Source organism: Marmota flaviventris, chromosome 6 (assembly GCF_047511675.1).
Source record: "Marmota flaviventris isolate mMarFla1 chromosome 6, mMarFla1.hap1, whole genome shotgun sequence".
Lineage (NCBI taxonomy): Eukaryota > Metazoa > Chordata > Mammalia > Rodentia > Sciuridae > Marmota > Marmota flaviventris.
Window position 1 is genome coordinate 133,966,350 of NC_092503.1, and position 15,509 is coordinate 133,981,858.

At 40.5% G+C, this 15,509-nt stretch overlaps 1 protein-coding gene across 6 annotated transcripts in view; it reads left to right on the forward strand.

Annotated features, from left to right (window-relative positions):
• Dusp22 (dual specificity phosphatase 22) overlaps nt 1–15,509 on the forward strand; it is a 64,360-nt gene that overhangs the window by 32,754 nt on the left and 16,097 nt on the right. For 5 of the 6 annotated variants that reach the window (XM_071613615.1, XM_071613614.1, XM_027954817.2 and 2 more), the window contains one exon: nt 13,856–13,905. The exons of the other annotated variant lie outside the window; for it this stretch is intronic. In XM_071613615.1, coding sequence (XP_071469716.1) covers nt 13,856–13,905 — 50 coding nt within the window. The remainder of the gene's footprint in view (nt 1–13,855; nt 13,906–15,509) is intronic. 6 annotated transcript variants of the gene reach the window in all.

Genomic DNA, 15,509 nt, shown 5'->3' on the forward strand with positions numbered 1-15,509 from the left:
AGCTTTGCCAGTCTATACAGATCTAAATTCCCATGGGCTGGGGAAGACTATAAAGCCCGAGGTGTTGAAACAGCTTCATAGTACTAGTATAGTTTGACCAAGTGGGAAGGAGGAAGAAAGATGTCTCCAGAATGAGCAGCCCTTCAAGCAAGTCCGGAAATGAGAATAAGCCCTGGAGCCATAAGAGATGCTCCAAGGAGTTCCTTCTGATGATAGATTGGAGAGGGTGGTCTGTACAGTGGGGCAAAAGTAATACTATCTTCCTTTCTTCTTTTGGCTAAATTGGAAGTTATTCCTCCAGATTAAGCCAACATTTATTGAGCACCTACCTTGCAGCAAGAATTAAGGATAAAATTTGAAGAGAACAAGAGACCTTCCAATAAGTAAACAGGTGCATAAAATCTTAAAATAGCAAAGTTTCAAATGCACACCAGATGCAGAGTTCTCCAGGGAACCCAGGAGGCAATGGTAGCCAGCAAAGCTTCACCAAAGAAGTGACAATTTTATGTGGTCCTAAATGGTAATACAAGTGTGCTCGATAGTAATTGCAAGACGAGACAATTGGAGTTGGGGATGTCAAAGAGTAAAGAATACAGGACATTCAGTGACATGGGGCATGCAGAAGGATAGAGTGTACTAATGCACAGGGTGTGCAAAAGGCAAGGTGTGTCCTAGCTCTCCTAAAATGGAGCAGGTATTCAGGGTTGCCAGACTGGAAAAGCAGGCTCAGAGCAGATTAGGAAAGGTCTCATTTGTCATGCTGAGGAGTCTGAGCTTATCATATGGGAAGTGGAGACTCATCCAAGATTTATACACAAAGTCAGGAGACACATTCCAACTGCGTTTCCAGGATCTTTACTTGGAAATGGAATGTAGTGAAAGAAATGGATATCCCAGAGATCACTGGGAAGTTTTTGCTATAGAACTGATTAGAAATGATGAGAGTTTGAACTGGGACACTGAAGAGTGGGTTTTCCCCCCTAGAAGAAAATCCACAAAATAACAAAACAATATTAAAAGGAAAAGGATGGGTAAAGATTGTGCAGCAAAAACATGAACCAAAAGAAAGAGGGCATAGTGATAGTTTTAATAAATACAACGGAAGTATAAGCAAAATAAAAAAAATCATTGGGGTAAAAAAGGAAACCACATAAATGAAAGAAGAGAACCCATTGTGATGTTATAATGCTATCAACCTGTAGGCACCCCATAAAACAGCTTCGAAATATAGAAAGTCATTTCTCAGGTGGAATTAATAGAATTTAGCTAGGAGTTAGATTTGGGGGATGAAGCAGCAGAGGTTTTGGAGTGTCTGAGGTTACAGCTTGAGGGACTGATAGAACAGACAGCTGTGCCACTATGGATGTGAGTGCCCAGAGGGTGAGTTCAGTCCAGGACTCAGACTGGATATAAAGATTTGAGAATTATCAGTGTATATATGCAGCCAGGCCCTTGGATTTAAATAAAATCATGTAAGAAACGCTAAGACAGCATGATCAGGAGATGATGACTGTATCATAATCCCATCTTGCTTTTACATAGTGTTGTGGTAAATGCTTTCAAAACATGTTAGCACAAGATCTCATCACTCACCACATTTACATTGTGAGATGGATGCATCTTTATCATTCCTGTTAACTCCTTGTGCATTTTAGTTCATCTCTACTCCTCAGCATGTAGTCCTTGTGGTTCTCTGCAGGAGCACCAGCAAAGTTCAGAGTTGTGTTGTGTTCCACCCCAAGGTGAGACTCTGAGGTTGCCCTGGTCATCACTCCTAACCAAAGAGGTCCCTCATGTGTGGCTGCTTTAGGGGCTAAAAGTGACATAAAAAGCAAATCTGGCAATAGGGGACATGATTTTAAAGGAATTTCAAAGGGAAGAATGGCTTGGTTTTGTGGAAACAACCCAAGGAGAGAATCCATGGAGGGAAAGTGTGTTTCTGGCTCCAAGTCTAGGTCTGGAGAAGGTATTTCACAAAGTAGGCAAATTTAGTTTGTGACTATGCCAGCATTGCTTTTCTCTGCCTCCTTCTAAGGCCAGTGTAGTCAGCAGTGACCTATGAATTCCTCTGCCAAGGAACAGTTTATAAGAGTAGGAGGCCAAGCCAAGTCTTTGGCTGGCCAACTAGCAAGAGAAGCCCAAGCATTGTGGAGATGTAGGATGGTATCCCCAAAAGGATTCCATGGGTCACAGGCTCCTTGAGTGGAAGGTCCAAGTCAGAAAGCAGAAGTTTGAATGGGAAATCAAAGATGGTCAGTTGGTTAAGAGCCAAAGCAGGTTTAAAGGTCAATATGGGCACTGTTTTGTTTTTAGCCATAAGAAAAGTGATTTAAATGTAGCCTGGTTTACTGGAGATTGGTTTAAGCAAATCTTCTGTTTTCAGATGCTCTTAATAATTCATTGCCGGGTAGGCAATGCAGGTGGACCTGCCACACCTGCAAGGGAAGTGATCAGCCTTATTTAAAATTCTGAGAGTAAAGCAATAGCACCTAGCTGGTTTCATCATCTCAGTACAAGCCAAGTTAACAAGCTGTGTCCTAACTACTTTGTAAAATGTGTTCTCCTCTCTTTGGTCTGATTCTCTGGGATGTTCTGGAGATCTGTATGTGTGTGTTTTCAGGGAAAGGATGGGTTTGAATTGAGAAGTTATTTCTCTCCTTTCAGTTATCACCACAACTAGGGCAGATGTCAAGTTTCAACCTTGATCACTGTAGGAGCACTGTCAGCTACCTTTTACCCTCTTCTATGATGGGAAAGAAATGAAATGTGTGGTGAAAGTTCCAGCAAGCAATCATAGGTGGCTTTCAGTGCTGAGCTAGGGAAAAGAAATAGGTGTGTCTGAATTCTAATTAGACTCTCTTTCCCTTGACCCAGATTTTTTCCCCAACTAAAGGGAGATGATCCACAAGGCCTGTGACCCCTTTGGTGAGAATCACAGCCACTACCAGAACCAAGGGGCAGATATATGGAAAGTGGCGAGTGGGCTGTCCTTTTGTCATTCCAGAACAGCTGCAAGGAGATAGGCTGCCTGTTACTTTGTAATTCTGGGGCGAGGCATCTCAGAAGAACAAAGCTGAGCCCAGACATTGGCTTAGAAACTGTTCCTAGGCAGAGTAGTCCATAGGTCATTTCAGGCTATCCACAAAGGAGGCAGAGACTAGCAATAGTGGAGTGGTTACAAACTGAATTTGCCTACTCATGAAATACTTCGTCCATGAGACCAGCTCTACAGCACCTAAGTGGAAGGCAGTTCCAAATCACTCTAAAGGATTGTCAGTTTAAACAACATTAGGGAATAGTCCAACCCTGTGCCCTAAAGAAATTTTAAGAAGCCTGTGTTAGTTACCTTTTCATTGCTATGAACAAAATACCTCACAAGAACAACTTAAAGGAAGAAAAATTTATTAAGGCTCATGGTTTCAGAGGTATCAGTCCATGGTCGGCTTACTCCATTGCTCTGGGCTTATGCTAAGGTATAACATCATGGTGCAAAGGTATAGCAGAGGAGTGGTGCTCCACTCATGGTGACTAGAAAGCAGAGAGAGTGTGTAAGGAAAGGATATCAGAGAAGATGCACCCTTCCTGGACATGCCCCCAGTAATCCAACTCCTCTAGCTGCATCCACCTACCTTCAGTTATCACCCAGTTAGTTCATTCAAACTAGGAAGCACTGATTAGGTCACAGCTCTCATAATCTAATCATTGCACCTCAGAACATTCCTGCACTAGCATAGGAACTTTAGGGGGAGCACCTCATATCCAATCCTCATATTAACAAAGTAGGAATCACATTCCCACATGTTGTGTTTTTGTATTGTCTTATTTTTACATTAACCTGAAGTTTCCTGTCTGTTATGATGAAAACTGCTCCTGCTATTCCTGCATGTGTGGTGGCATCACAACTGATGATTTCCACTGGTCATCCTGAGACCCTGCTGACCACAGTGAGGGGCCTCTGGCCTCCTTGGTAGCTGAGGCTGTTTCTACCTTTGTGTTTTCCCACATGTGCTCTGACCAGAGTGGCCTGGGGCTTCCTTCTGTGCTACAGTGCAAGAGGATGCAGCTGTCAAAATAAAAATAGCCTGTCAGATTGTTCCACCATGGCAGGCCTAGGGAGGGGGAGTGACGAAGTGCCGCCCTGAGAGAGAAGGCCCTGGAACACTGGTTCATTCTTCCTTTTTTTTTTTTCCTTTTGGTACCAGGAATTGAACTGAACCACTGAGAGGTGCTCAACCACTGAGCCACATCCCCAGCCTTTTTTACTTGTTTTTAATTGAGAGACAGGGTCTCACAAAGTTGCTGAGTCTGGCCTTGAACTTGTGATCCTTCTGCCTCAGCCTGAATTGCTGGGATTCTAAGTGCACCACCCCACCTGGCTCTGGAACGCTGGTTCTTAAGTAGAATGAAGAACATGCTCTCCAGCCACATCTGCTGTGTGTTAACATCAGACATTGCCATGGAGAACAGATGTACAGGCTCTTTAGTTCATTTCACCACATTGTGAGACTCTTCTCCCCATCCTACCAGCCCCCTGGGCTTGTTTTCTGACAAGAGCTTCCATGGCCCTTCTGTGCTGCCCATGCATGTACCTTCACCACCTCTGGGGTGAGCACATCATGACCCTGAGCCCTACCTTTGGAGGACTGACCAGTCCTTGAGGGTAGCACCATGCCCGTCAGCATTTGCCTTATTCCCAAAACAAACATTGCTGGGGTCTGATCCCAGACAAAGGACATGGAGTTAGGCTCAGGGGTCATGAAAGCTATTAGAAAGCATTTCCTCAGTGCTGCACATCATGTCCAAGCCTGAAGACAAAAGGCCACCTACAAAGCCACTAACTCACACCGCAGTTGAGTTATTCTTCCGTCACAAGCAATGGCACCTGAGACCTCATTGGTTTAGTCATCTGCAAAAGAGGAAAAAATAACCCCTGGCATAAAGAGCTGAGAAGGTGAGCCTGGCTCAGACATATGTACTCATGGAGATACAACTGGTGTTCACTCAGCCCAGTCTCTGTGATGCTGCATTTGATGGTAACTGAGCAGAGAAGACTGCCATTGAGGGTGAGCCATTGAGCACAGACCTGCCATCAACAGTTTATTGCACCTACTGTGTACTGGCATTACAATTAGAGTTTTTACATATTGAATCTCATTTCTTGTTTTAAAAACTCCTATATTCAAGAGAAATCCCTCTGTCTCTCTTCTTCTAGCAGAGCAAGGAAGAAACCCTAGCACAGCTCTTGATTAACGAGGAGGCTTTCTAAGAAACCAGTGTTCTCTGTCAGAAAACATTTAAATGGGAAGAAAATATGATGTGCAAAATGGACTTAAGTCATCAGAATGACTTTGTGAGATGGGAATCTCTAGACAAGGACTCAGCATAGTTTTGTCTGTCAAGGCCCAGGAAATAAGGTTTGGGGACTTTGAGGGGACACATAATAGGAGGGTATGACTGTGCCTCAGTAAACACAGCCTTGGTTTACCCACCCAGGCTTCCCTGACAGGTAGCTAGAGAAACCTCTGTGACTGAGTAGGCATGCTCACAGGAGCTCAGGCCAGGCTTGAGCCTTGGGGCTGTGTTGTCCCTAGTTTAATGCAGTCCTGAAAATGTCCAAGAATTTTAACCTGGAATTTACGTGTTATGATTTTGCATTGCTAGTAATCCCTCTCACCACATGCTGTGGGACCATTGACAGTGGGTAATAGAGGTAAGGAGGATGCTTAGGCATTCTAAGACTGCTGTTGTTACTCTGCAGCCTACTGCAGGTACCTCAATCAGCTTAGCAGCAACACTTTTAGGGCACAATGGGTGGGTGGCCATAAGTTTTAAAATTCTAAAGATATACCTGTCCTCTCAGGCAAATGCTTCCCTCAATAGCAAGCATTTACTAATGATCTATAAGAGCTAGGAGACCAGTATAAAATATAATTACCTATTATATGGACCTGGCCATTCCAAGTTTGGGGAGGTCTATTGAAGACATTGGCCATTCACAAGCAGCCCTGGGCCCTGTGCTGGGCCATGGTACCTGTGTAAAGGTGATATCATCTGACATTCAGAATAGGGAGCTGGACTCTTTGCAGGAAATAGAGGCTCAGGAGGTGAGGGGAACCGGTACATTAGGGATGGTTTCAATAAGGAACAGCCATTTGGATGAGTCCTAAGGTGGAGGATATTCTAGAGAGATGAAACTATAGGAACTCAGGGGTGGCAGTAAAGTACACAATATTTGGAGACAGTCACAAGCAGCCCAGTGTCCCTGGAGTTGGGGACAGAGAGAGCACACAGGTAGAGGTTAGGAAAGGGGCTTGTAGACAAGTGGAAAAGGACTTTGAAGATGAAATGTCTTCATTTTTCAGATAAGGAAGAACCACTGAATATGTTGTAGCTGCACATGACCCAATAAAATATTTATCTTTTACAGAGAGAATGTTTTCCTTAATGATATTCATAGAACACTCCTGAAGAGTCAATTAGTGATCTATCTGCTGATTCATGGCCATTTTTGATATGATTATTTAGCAGTAACCTGCGTGAAGTGATATGCAGACTGCTTTGGTTTGAAATGTCTGCTGAAACTGGCCCCAGTTTTCATGAGTCACAATTGTGTACATCAGCAGGTCCTCACACTGAACCGAAATTACAGCAGAGGCTTTCGGTGGTGAGATGGAGATGGTGTGAATCTCCTCTCTACCTCCCCATAACCCTCTCCACGTTGGCTAAAGGAACTCCTATGTGCTTATGAGGCCCACTTTAGCTTTTTCATTGAAATACCTTGAACAAAAATAAACATTGAGTTCTCATCTGTTGATCTGCCGAGTCAAATGTATGTCGATTTTTGACTAACCTGAAAGAAGCCAGCAGGTGTAGGAGGTTTCTCATTTGCATTTTGTCTCACAAAATCAAGCCCAAGGCTAAATCTTGTCTGTCCACTCTGACCTTCCTACCCACTCCCCACCCCACCAAGGACCACAGATTTCTTGGAAGTTGTTATTTGTAGCACTGCTACCTAAATTTAGTGCATGCAGGAAGAATCAGGGGCAAATGGGTACTTTAAGAAAATAAATGCCTCTTCAGTTTAGAATCTAGGCTTAAAATGTATTACGTAGCATCACAACAGGACCATATCTATCTTCAGTGATGATTATCTACAGTAATTTCTTTGAGAATTTTGCTGTGGTAATAATAATAAAAGAGGAGGCCAGAATCTCACCTCCTTTATGTTACCTATTTATTTTTTTTATGCTGTCTTCTGTGTCTTAGTCCATAGGCATACATATGTGCTTTTTGAATGTAATCTTCTAGAGATATGATTTGGACTTCTACTCTTCACTTTTAATGTTTCTACAAATGTTATAGGCTTTATGTTAATTCTTAAATTTTGAGGAGAAACAGTAATCAAAATGCAAGGGCCAGGTACTGTATTTGACTCCCATACACATATGTGAAGTGGCAGTCCTCATAAGCCTTCTCTGGAATAGTGACACACTCAAAGAAAAGCCTGTGAGAAGCCTGTGTAAAGGAGACTGAGATGATCCAACATACAGCATACAAGAGCAATTTCAAGTCAGCAGTTGCCATCTCTTGGATCTGTGACTTTCAAGAGTCCAGGCTAAGTTTTTTTTAGCGTTTACTTACCAGTAGGTTTAGATAAAAGTGCAGAAGTAGTCAGATTTACAGACAGAAAGGAGAGGGTAATTGTAAGGACTGTGAATAGGAAGAATGGGGAATTAGTTGAATGAGTACAGAGTTCCAGTTTTGAAAGATGAGACAGTTTGGAGTTAGATAGTGATGATGTTTGTACAACCACATGGATGTACTTAATTCCATGACAATGATCAAGATGGTAACTGGGCTCAACCATACATGCCTATAGTCCCAGCTACTTGGAAGGCTGAGGCAGGAGGATTACTTGAGACCAGGTAGGATTACTTGAGTCCAGGAGGATTACTTGAGTCTAGTCTGGGTAGCATTGTGTGACTGCATCTAAAAAAATAATAATTAAAAAAATAATCAATATGTTAAGTTATGTGTGTTCTGCCACAATTAAAAAAAAAAAGTTTTATAAGTGGTTGTCTCCAATGGAAGAACCCTTTCTTTTTGTGTTTTTGTAACAGTGTATAAGCTGTGGTCTACCTTCTGATCAGATGAAGATAGTCCAAATTTAAATTTTGCTTTCAATTTTTCTCTTTGGGAGCCAGCTTCTTAGGAATTTGGTAAAATTAGAACTTGATAGGTTCTCTTGCTTGTTCCACTCACCTCATTCATGGGTGTTTGTAAATCAGTAGTAGCAGAGTTTGTGTGTATGTGTGGGTGTATACACATGTGTACAGGTATATGTATGCAAACTACAAAGGCCAGCTCAACACTTCCTAAATGGACTTATTTGTCAAAGAAAAGATGATCTCTGTTGGAGGAACCACTTTGGGTTTGCCTATGCTGTGTCTGACTGATTGGGCTAAGATGAGAAACCAAGGGTTCTAATCATGATATTTTTGTTAGCAACTAAAATAACTTTTCCACTGCATGAATGTCCTGGTTCTGGCCCCTTTGGGAACTTACTCTCCTACTTATATTTTGAATTTGCTTCTGTGGGGATACAGTTGTAGTCTTTTAAAAAAAAAAAAAATAGACACATAACAAGTACAGATACTTATGGAGTACCGTGTGACATTTCATGACATATATACAATATATCAGATGAGGATAACCATCTCTGACATTTTTTCTTAATGTTGGTAACACCAAGAGTTAAAATGTACTCTACTAGATGTTTTGAAATATATAATATCACCAACCATCCTTATCCTACTGTGTTGTAGAGCATTAAAGTGATTCCTCCTATCCAACTGTACCCCTGTACCCCTTATCATCCTTTCTCCATTACCCCTTCCCCCATATCTTTCCCAGGATCTGGGAACTATTATTCTACTCTTTGCTTCCATGTGTAAGATCATGCAGGCCTTTTCTTGCCCCTGACTTACTTCACTCAATATATTGTCTGCCAGTTCCATCCACATTGCTACAAATGATGAGACAAAGATTGACTCCATAGCTGGCTTTAATTAGCCTTCCTGGGGGAGGGCTGGATTTTCTTTTTGAAAGTAGAATATCAACTGAATTCTTCAAAAGACTCTTACGATGTTTCATAAAGAGAGAAACAGTGAATTTTAGAAATTGTACTTGAAACAAGCGAGAGTTTGATCTCTTTTCTAGTATTGCAATCAGAATCTCAGCCCTGCTTTTCAAGTTTGTTCCTGTGTATCGTTTTAAGTGTAGTCTTTAGTTTCAGACCCAAAGAAAGGACCAGAACTTTACTTTTGGTGGTTACTATAATCATTGAAACAGAAAACTGAAAAATATTAAAGGCTTAAAGAACATGGACTTGGACAGCTTTGATCTTTGGTTCACATAGAGCTTCTTTCTGAACTTCTTCTCAGCCCAGTGATGTCTATTGTGTCTTTGAAACCCTAAACACAAAAATGTCGTCAGAAAGCTTTCCTTGGCAAATAGCTCCTACCCCTTTTACTTCTTTTCAGTGCTTTCCTAATTTTTATACTGTGTGTTTTCATACTGATTGATGTGATGTTTTGGTATAATGAATATTCAGTACAAAATGAGGTTACCTTGAAGTAGGTATCGACTTTTTTAAATTCTTCCCCCTTTTTCTCCCTCTGGTGCCCACCTCATCAGTATTGCTGGAGTTCTCTGGAAATGTTAAGCCACTCAAAAGGCCATGTAGTCCAAAGAAATTATCTGCCGCTCTTTCTTTGTCTACCATAGGAATCATGAGAGTCTTAGAGCATTAACAGGGCTCTTTCTATTAACCGAACTTGTTTTTTGTATTTAGTGCAATACTAAACAGGCCTTGTGCATTGAAAAGCCATAAAGACATCTGATAGTTCCATAAAAATTTAATGTTAGTTGACTTTTACCAGTTCACTTTTTTGAAACCTCATGGAAAGTGTTGAGTTTTTATTTATTTACAATTTTAATTTCAAGGGAGAAGATAACCAATTTCATTTTTATGTTTTTTAAAAATATTTAGAGGTAATGTAAGGAAGTGAATATGTGCAGCAAATGCTATGCCCCTGGAAACATTGCTATTTTTATTCCAATGTTTTCAGATTGTTCTAAAGTTTGCATACATTTTTTTAATCCATGAGTTTGCTGTAATTTTTGTAATTTAACTAAACACATCCTACCCCTATTCATTGTCTTTCTACAAATTTCACCACCAGGGAGCAGTCCTTTGTATAAGTCATATTAGAAAAAAATAGCTGTTCCACATCACATGAAAACTTTTGTGCAACTGCACTCATTAGTACCAGGGTAATTTTAAATGAGTCCAGCTTTTTTATGGTCCTGGGGTCCGTGTGCTGCTTTCTGAATTAGTAACTAACAGTCATTAATTGTGCACATGTGCAGGCATCTGATGCCTTTTTTAGGTAGAGTTCTGTAGTCTGTGGCCTTCAAGAGATGTTGCTTTGTTAATGACTAAGCCAAGATAAATAGATGTTCTTGGGCAGCAAGCAGCTGAACCTTTTTGACAGTTTGACTCCTTCTGTGGCTGAATTTGCATACTTATTGTAGATCACAGTGAAGTGGTTCACATCCCCGTTGGAGTACACAGGAGGTGGGCTAGTGTCACTGGTGTGTGTATAGAAAACATGCTTTTGGCCAAGCACAGTATTGCAAACCTATAATCCCAGCATCTTGGGAGACTGAGGCAGGAGGCTCACAAATTCAAGGCTAGCCTCAGCAACTTAGCAAGACCCTGTCTCAAAATTAAAAACATAAATAAAAATGGTTGGGGATGTGGTGCTATGGTTAAGCTCCCTGGGTTCAACCCCCAGTACCAAAAAAGAAAAGAAAAGAAAACATACCCTTTACTTGCCTAGTGTGTCCCCAAACCCAGCTTTTCCATTTCTGTGATCCAGGGATTAAGGAATGGGTATTTGACAGTATTTTCTTCCCTAGAACTATTCACATAGTGTGATCTTTGTGGGAATTGATTTTCACCTTGGTCTCAGGACTCAGCAGACCTTTAGTGAACACCTATGTGTCAGGCATCATTCTAGGGAAGTTTATTATTGTTCTTGTTATTCTGTCTTTGAGAAAACTCAATCTTTAGTTTTATGTTCTCCATCCTGCCTTAACAGCAGTGGGTCCCCAAACTTTGTTCCAAAGTTGCACAGATAGGAAGCTGTAACTGTCACTTGCTCTTCTCAGCTGTGCAGGTGAGGGGCCCAACACAGCCAAAAGTTGCCTCCTCATCCTCTGTGCCTCCCAAGGGATAATACCTTTTGTCATCTTCCTATGATTGGCAGATACTCCTGCCCCCTGACAGGGCTCTCCTGCTTTGTGGGGCCAATGTCTTGTCCTTTGGTATACCAGGCAGCAACTAAGGGAATGTGCCTAAAAGAAGCACAGTGCTTTCTACTCACCCTGCTGTTGGCATTTACAGTAACTGATCTTAATAGGCAAGAGCTATTTAACCTACCTCAGTCCATTTTCTTCTTTCCTTCATTATTTCTTTCCTCCCAATACAAAACTGGACTGATTGTAGATTCTACTTGAATGAGGTGGTTGTTTGTTGACATTTGGGACAGGCAGGCATTTTCATTATTACAGGGCATTCTTTTGGAGCCCTTTCTCTGTTGAAGTTGCTGAGACTGCAGATGGCAGTAGCAGGGGAGGTGGACACTTGAGAATCCTCTTGTCCTTCTGGAAGTATGGTCCGAAAGGAGGTCGGAGGAAGTGTGTGGGAGGAATGAATTTCACAAGCTCCTGGATTGGATCCAACTGCCAACTCTCACTTAAAAAAAAAAAAATCAGTGAGTCATTTCAATGGTGGCTGTAGAAAATGATCAGAGTGTATATCTAGACCAATACACTTATTTGGCCTCTATGGAAGTAAGGAGTGAAATGACTTTTTTCTTTCAGTAGCATTTCCTTTTTAATAGCCTTGCCCCTTCGATCACAGCATAATACAAATCTGGGTTTGGAGGGGCTTTAGAATGTGAGACATTCCCAGCAAAACACAGCCCCCCAGAGAGTCCAGGAAAAAATAAGGACAGCGACAGAAGGAGGCTGGGTGTGGAGTGTGACAAACAAAGAGGGGTAATCTACTACTTCCCTTTCCTCTTCTGCCAACTGATCATTAAGTTCGACCTTTGGCAAGCTAAAAGCCCATTTTATCTCAGATAAAATGTTTCCATTTGGATAAGCAGCAGTTACATTCATCTTCTTCAAGAACTCAGGAAGCCTTTACTGAAATATATAATGATTGGCTACATGATTGGTAATGCTTTTATCTTCAAATCATGATTAAATTATTTGATTGTTTCTTCAAAGCTGAAAAAAACATATGTAGAAACTATGGGGGGCGGGTAGTTATTTTCTCAACTCTCCTAATTGTGGGAGATAGTAAGCAGGGGGTTGCATCATCTCTCAGGGCAGATCCCAATATGAGCCAGTTTTAGCAGGAAGGGGTTTATTAAGAAATGGTTGAAAGCTTAAGGAATGCTCAGCAGAGCTGAAGAAACAGGCTCTAAACTAAAGTTCCAGAAGGATCCCAGACCTTATCACACAGCAGCCCAATGAGCTCTGCAGCCCACTAGTTCCAAGTCCATCTCCTGTGTGTCAGATCAATGAAAACTGATTGTGTGCCTTGATCCTAAGCATCAGGGGAGATAGGGAATGGAATTCCCCACCCTGTATTGGAAAAGTCATACTGTAAGGAACTAGCAAAGTATGGATCAAATTGTTCCTTCTAAGATTATTATTAGTAAATACAGCACATAAATTCCTAATGATAGGAGTTAAGAGAGTTCAATGAAAAATTACCAATCTTCTGAGGAACTTGGGGTTGCCTATATCGCCATTCTACATATCTGTCCTTTGTGTATTCTCTTTTATTGGTTATTTTTCTAATTTCTGGTTTTTCCCCTTATTTTCTGAGATGCATGATAATATTCTATGAGATTAGGCAATTACAAGAGGAGGGTTTAAAAATGATTCATCTAACTCTTTAGACATATTCTTCTGCAAAAAATACTGAGATTTTTATATTTTATATTTTTACTTGATATTAAAGAGCTCTTGAACTGTCACATCAATAATCCCTCTGACAGAGAGGTGAGACTGGCTTTTGATAAGCCTCAAATTTATCATGATTTTTATAGTACAAATTTACATAAACTTTTTTTTTTATTTTATAGGGTTGAAGTTCATTTGTTTTTTTATCTGTGTGTTTGTTTCAAAATAGGCCATTATTTTTAAAGAAAAATGTTAGTTTGGTACCCAAAGTTACTGTTCTGGAAAACAAGCAAATTATTTCAAGGATCTAAAACTCCTATTGGTGAAATTGTAGCTGTCATGATACTAAAATTAACATAGAAAGCTATAACATGACACTACACTTTTTAGCCATTGTGCTAAAGTTTTGACTAACAGTGCTTCCTTTTTGGATTTTCGAGATCCTAAATGACATATATAGGAAATGTGGAATATGTGTACTAGTATGTAAGATGATAATTTTGAAACTTGTTGACACTTACTGAAAAGTACTCAGTTTTCACTTTTTTGAAGCCCTTTGAATTTTGTCTAAACCTACAAGCTGTTTGCAAACTAGACCATATTTATAGGCAAAACCACAGAAAAGAACCAGGAACTTTAATTAGTTTTTCTCCAGTTCCTTGGCAACAAAAGATGAATGAAAAACTTCTCCTTTTTATTTTTTTTTATTTTTTGGCTGAGTAAATAGTTATAGTTTATTCAAATATTTTTATACAGTGACTATAATATTTTCATTTTTATTTATATATATATATATTTTATCATTTTACAGGGAGTTAAATACCTGTGCATTCCAGCAGCAGATTCACCATCTCAAAACCTGTAAGTTTTTCACTTTTCTGTATTATCTGGAGATATTGAAAATGAATACTGGGCTATAAAATCAAATAAGTAAAGGACTATGAGAGCCCAACTACACAACTTTGTCCCAGAGAAGAAGTAATAAGCCCGCCTGCAGAGTTCTAGCCAACTGTTTTATGGATGAGATGTCCACAAGAAGGGTCTAATTTTTAAAAAGGATACCTGAAACCAAATCTTCAGTACATTCGTCTTTTCTCTAAAAGCAAACCCCTGGTATTATATGTAATTGTAATGCACCAATAAAAAATAAACTTTCAATGTTAGGAGTTTTGCCTGGAGCAGAGCTGTCCAATAGAAATCAAATGTGAGCCACTGGATCACAAATGCAAGCCACATGAGTGATTTTAAACTTCCCAGAAACCATATTTTAAAAAGCAAAAAGACATAGGCAACATTAATTCTAATAATATATTTTAATTAACTCAATCTATCTGAAATGTGAGCATTTTAATATGTTCTCAGTACAAAAAGTTTATGAGATATTTTTGTATTATTTTATTGTACTTGGTCTCAAGCCTCTGATATGCTCTTTTACATTAACAGTTCATCTCATCTTGAACTAGCTTCATTTCAAGTGCTCAATAGCCACATGGGATAGTAGCCACCATGTGGAATAGCATACATCTAAAGCCCATCCAAGTTGGGTGAATAGATCTTTCCAATTTAGGAAAATCCAGTCCTCTATTTCTTTACAGCTGAGGAAATCTTTGATGTCATTTTGACCCTGTTTGTACCTATAAAGAAAGATTCACAATTGCGACCCTTTCCAGATAACAATAGTCACGTAAGGAGTAGTAATATCAGGCTTCCGCAGGGAAGGGGCAGGGCTCCAGAGACCCACAGCAGTTATGGCTGTAACATTAACCCTTGGCTGCCCAGAACTGACCCCAGAAAAGACTTGGCAGGCAATAGAGTATAGTATCCTGAAGCATGGATGTTTCCCTTGCAGGATGACAGGCTGGGTACAGAAGTTCTTAGCCATGCCAAGCAAGCATGGCTAAGAGAGAACCCAGGCACTGATTCTCAGACTGGCCCAGTGCCAGACATTGGAGGTCAAATGCACAATGAATTACATACTGTTGCATTTTAAGGAAAGTTATAAGCTCTGGTCGTGTTCGGGAGTTTGAGGGGTTCACAACCTTGTTAGAATTCATCCCGCTTAGCTCCTGAGTGCTAATGCATGCATATCCTACATATCAGTAGTATAGAACACGTACTTGTGTTACCTGTCCAAAGTGACTGGCCTTTCTGAAAGTCTTCAGAGGCTGGAACATCATTCCACCTTGAGTTTTCACTATAGAAGAGCAAAAAAATATATAAGAATTTTGTGAGATCTACCTGTTTGAAGAAAATACAGGGCTAGAGTCAGACAGGTTGACATGGGGAAGGGTGAGGTGGCAGGGCAGCAAACAGGTGGCATAGAGTTCAACCAGGAAAGGGACTCGGTAGGTAGGAAGTTTCCACACTGACTCTTGATGCTCACAGAAAAGTGAACCTTTAATATTGAAGATAGTGGAGGAGGGATTTTACTAGGAAAACAAAGTAGTAGGCTGAGCCTAGAAGGA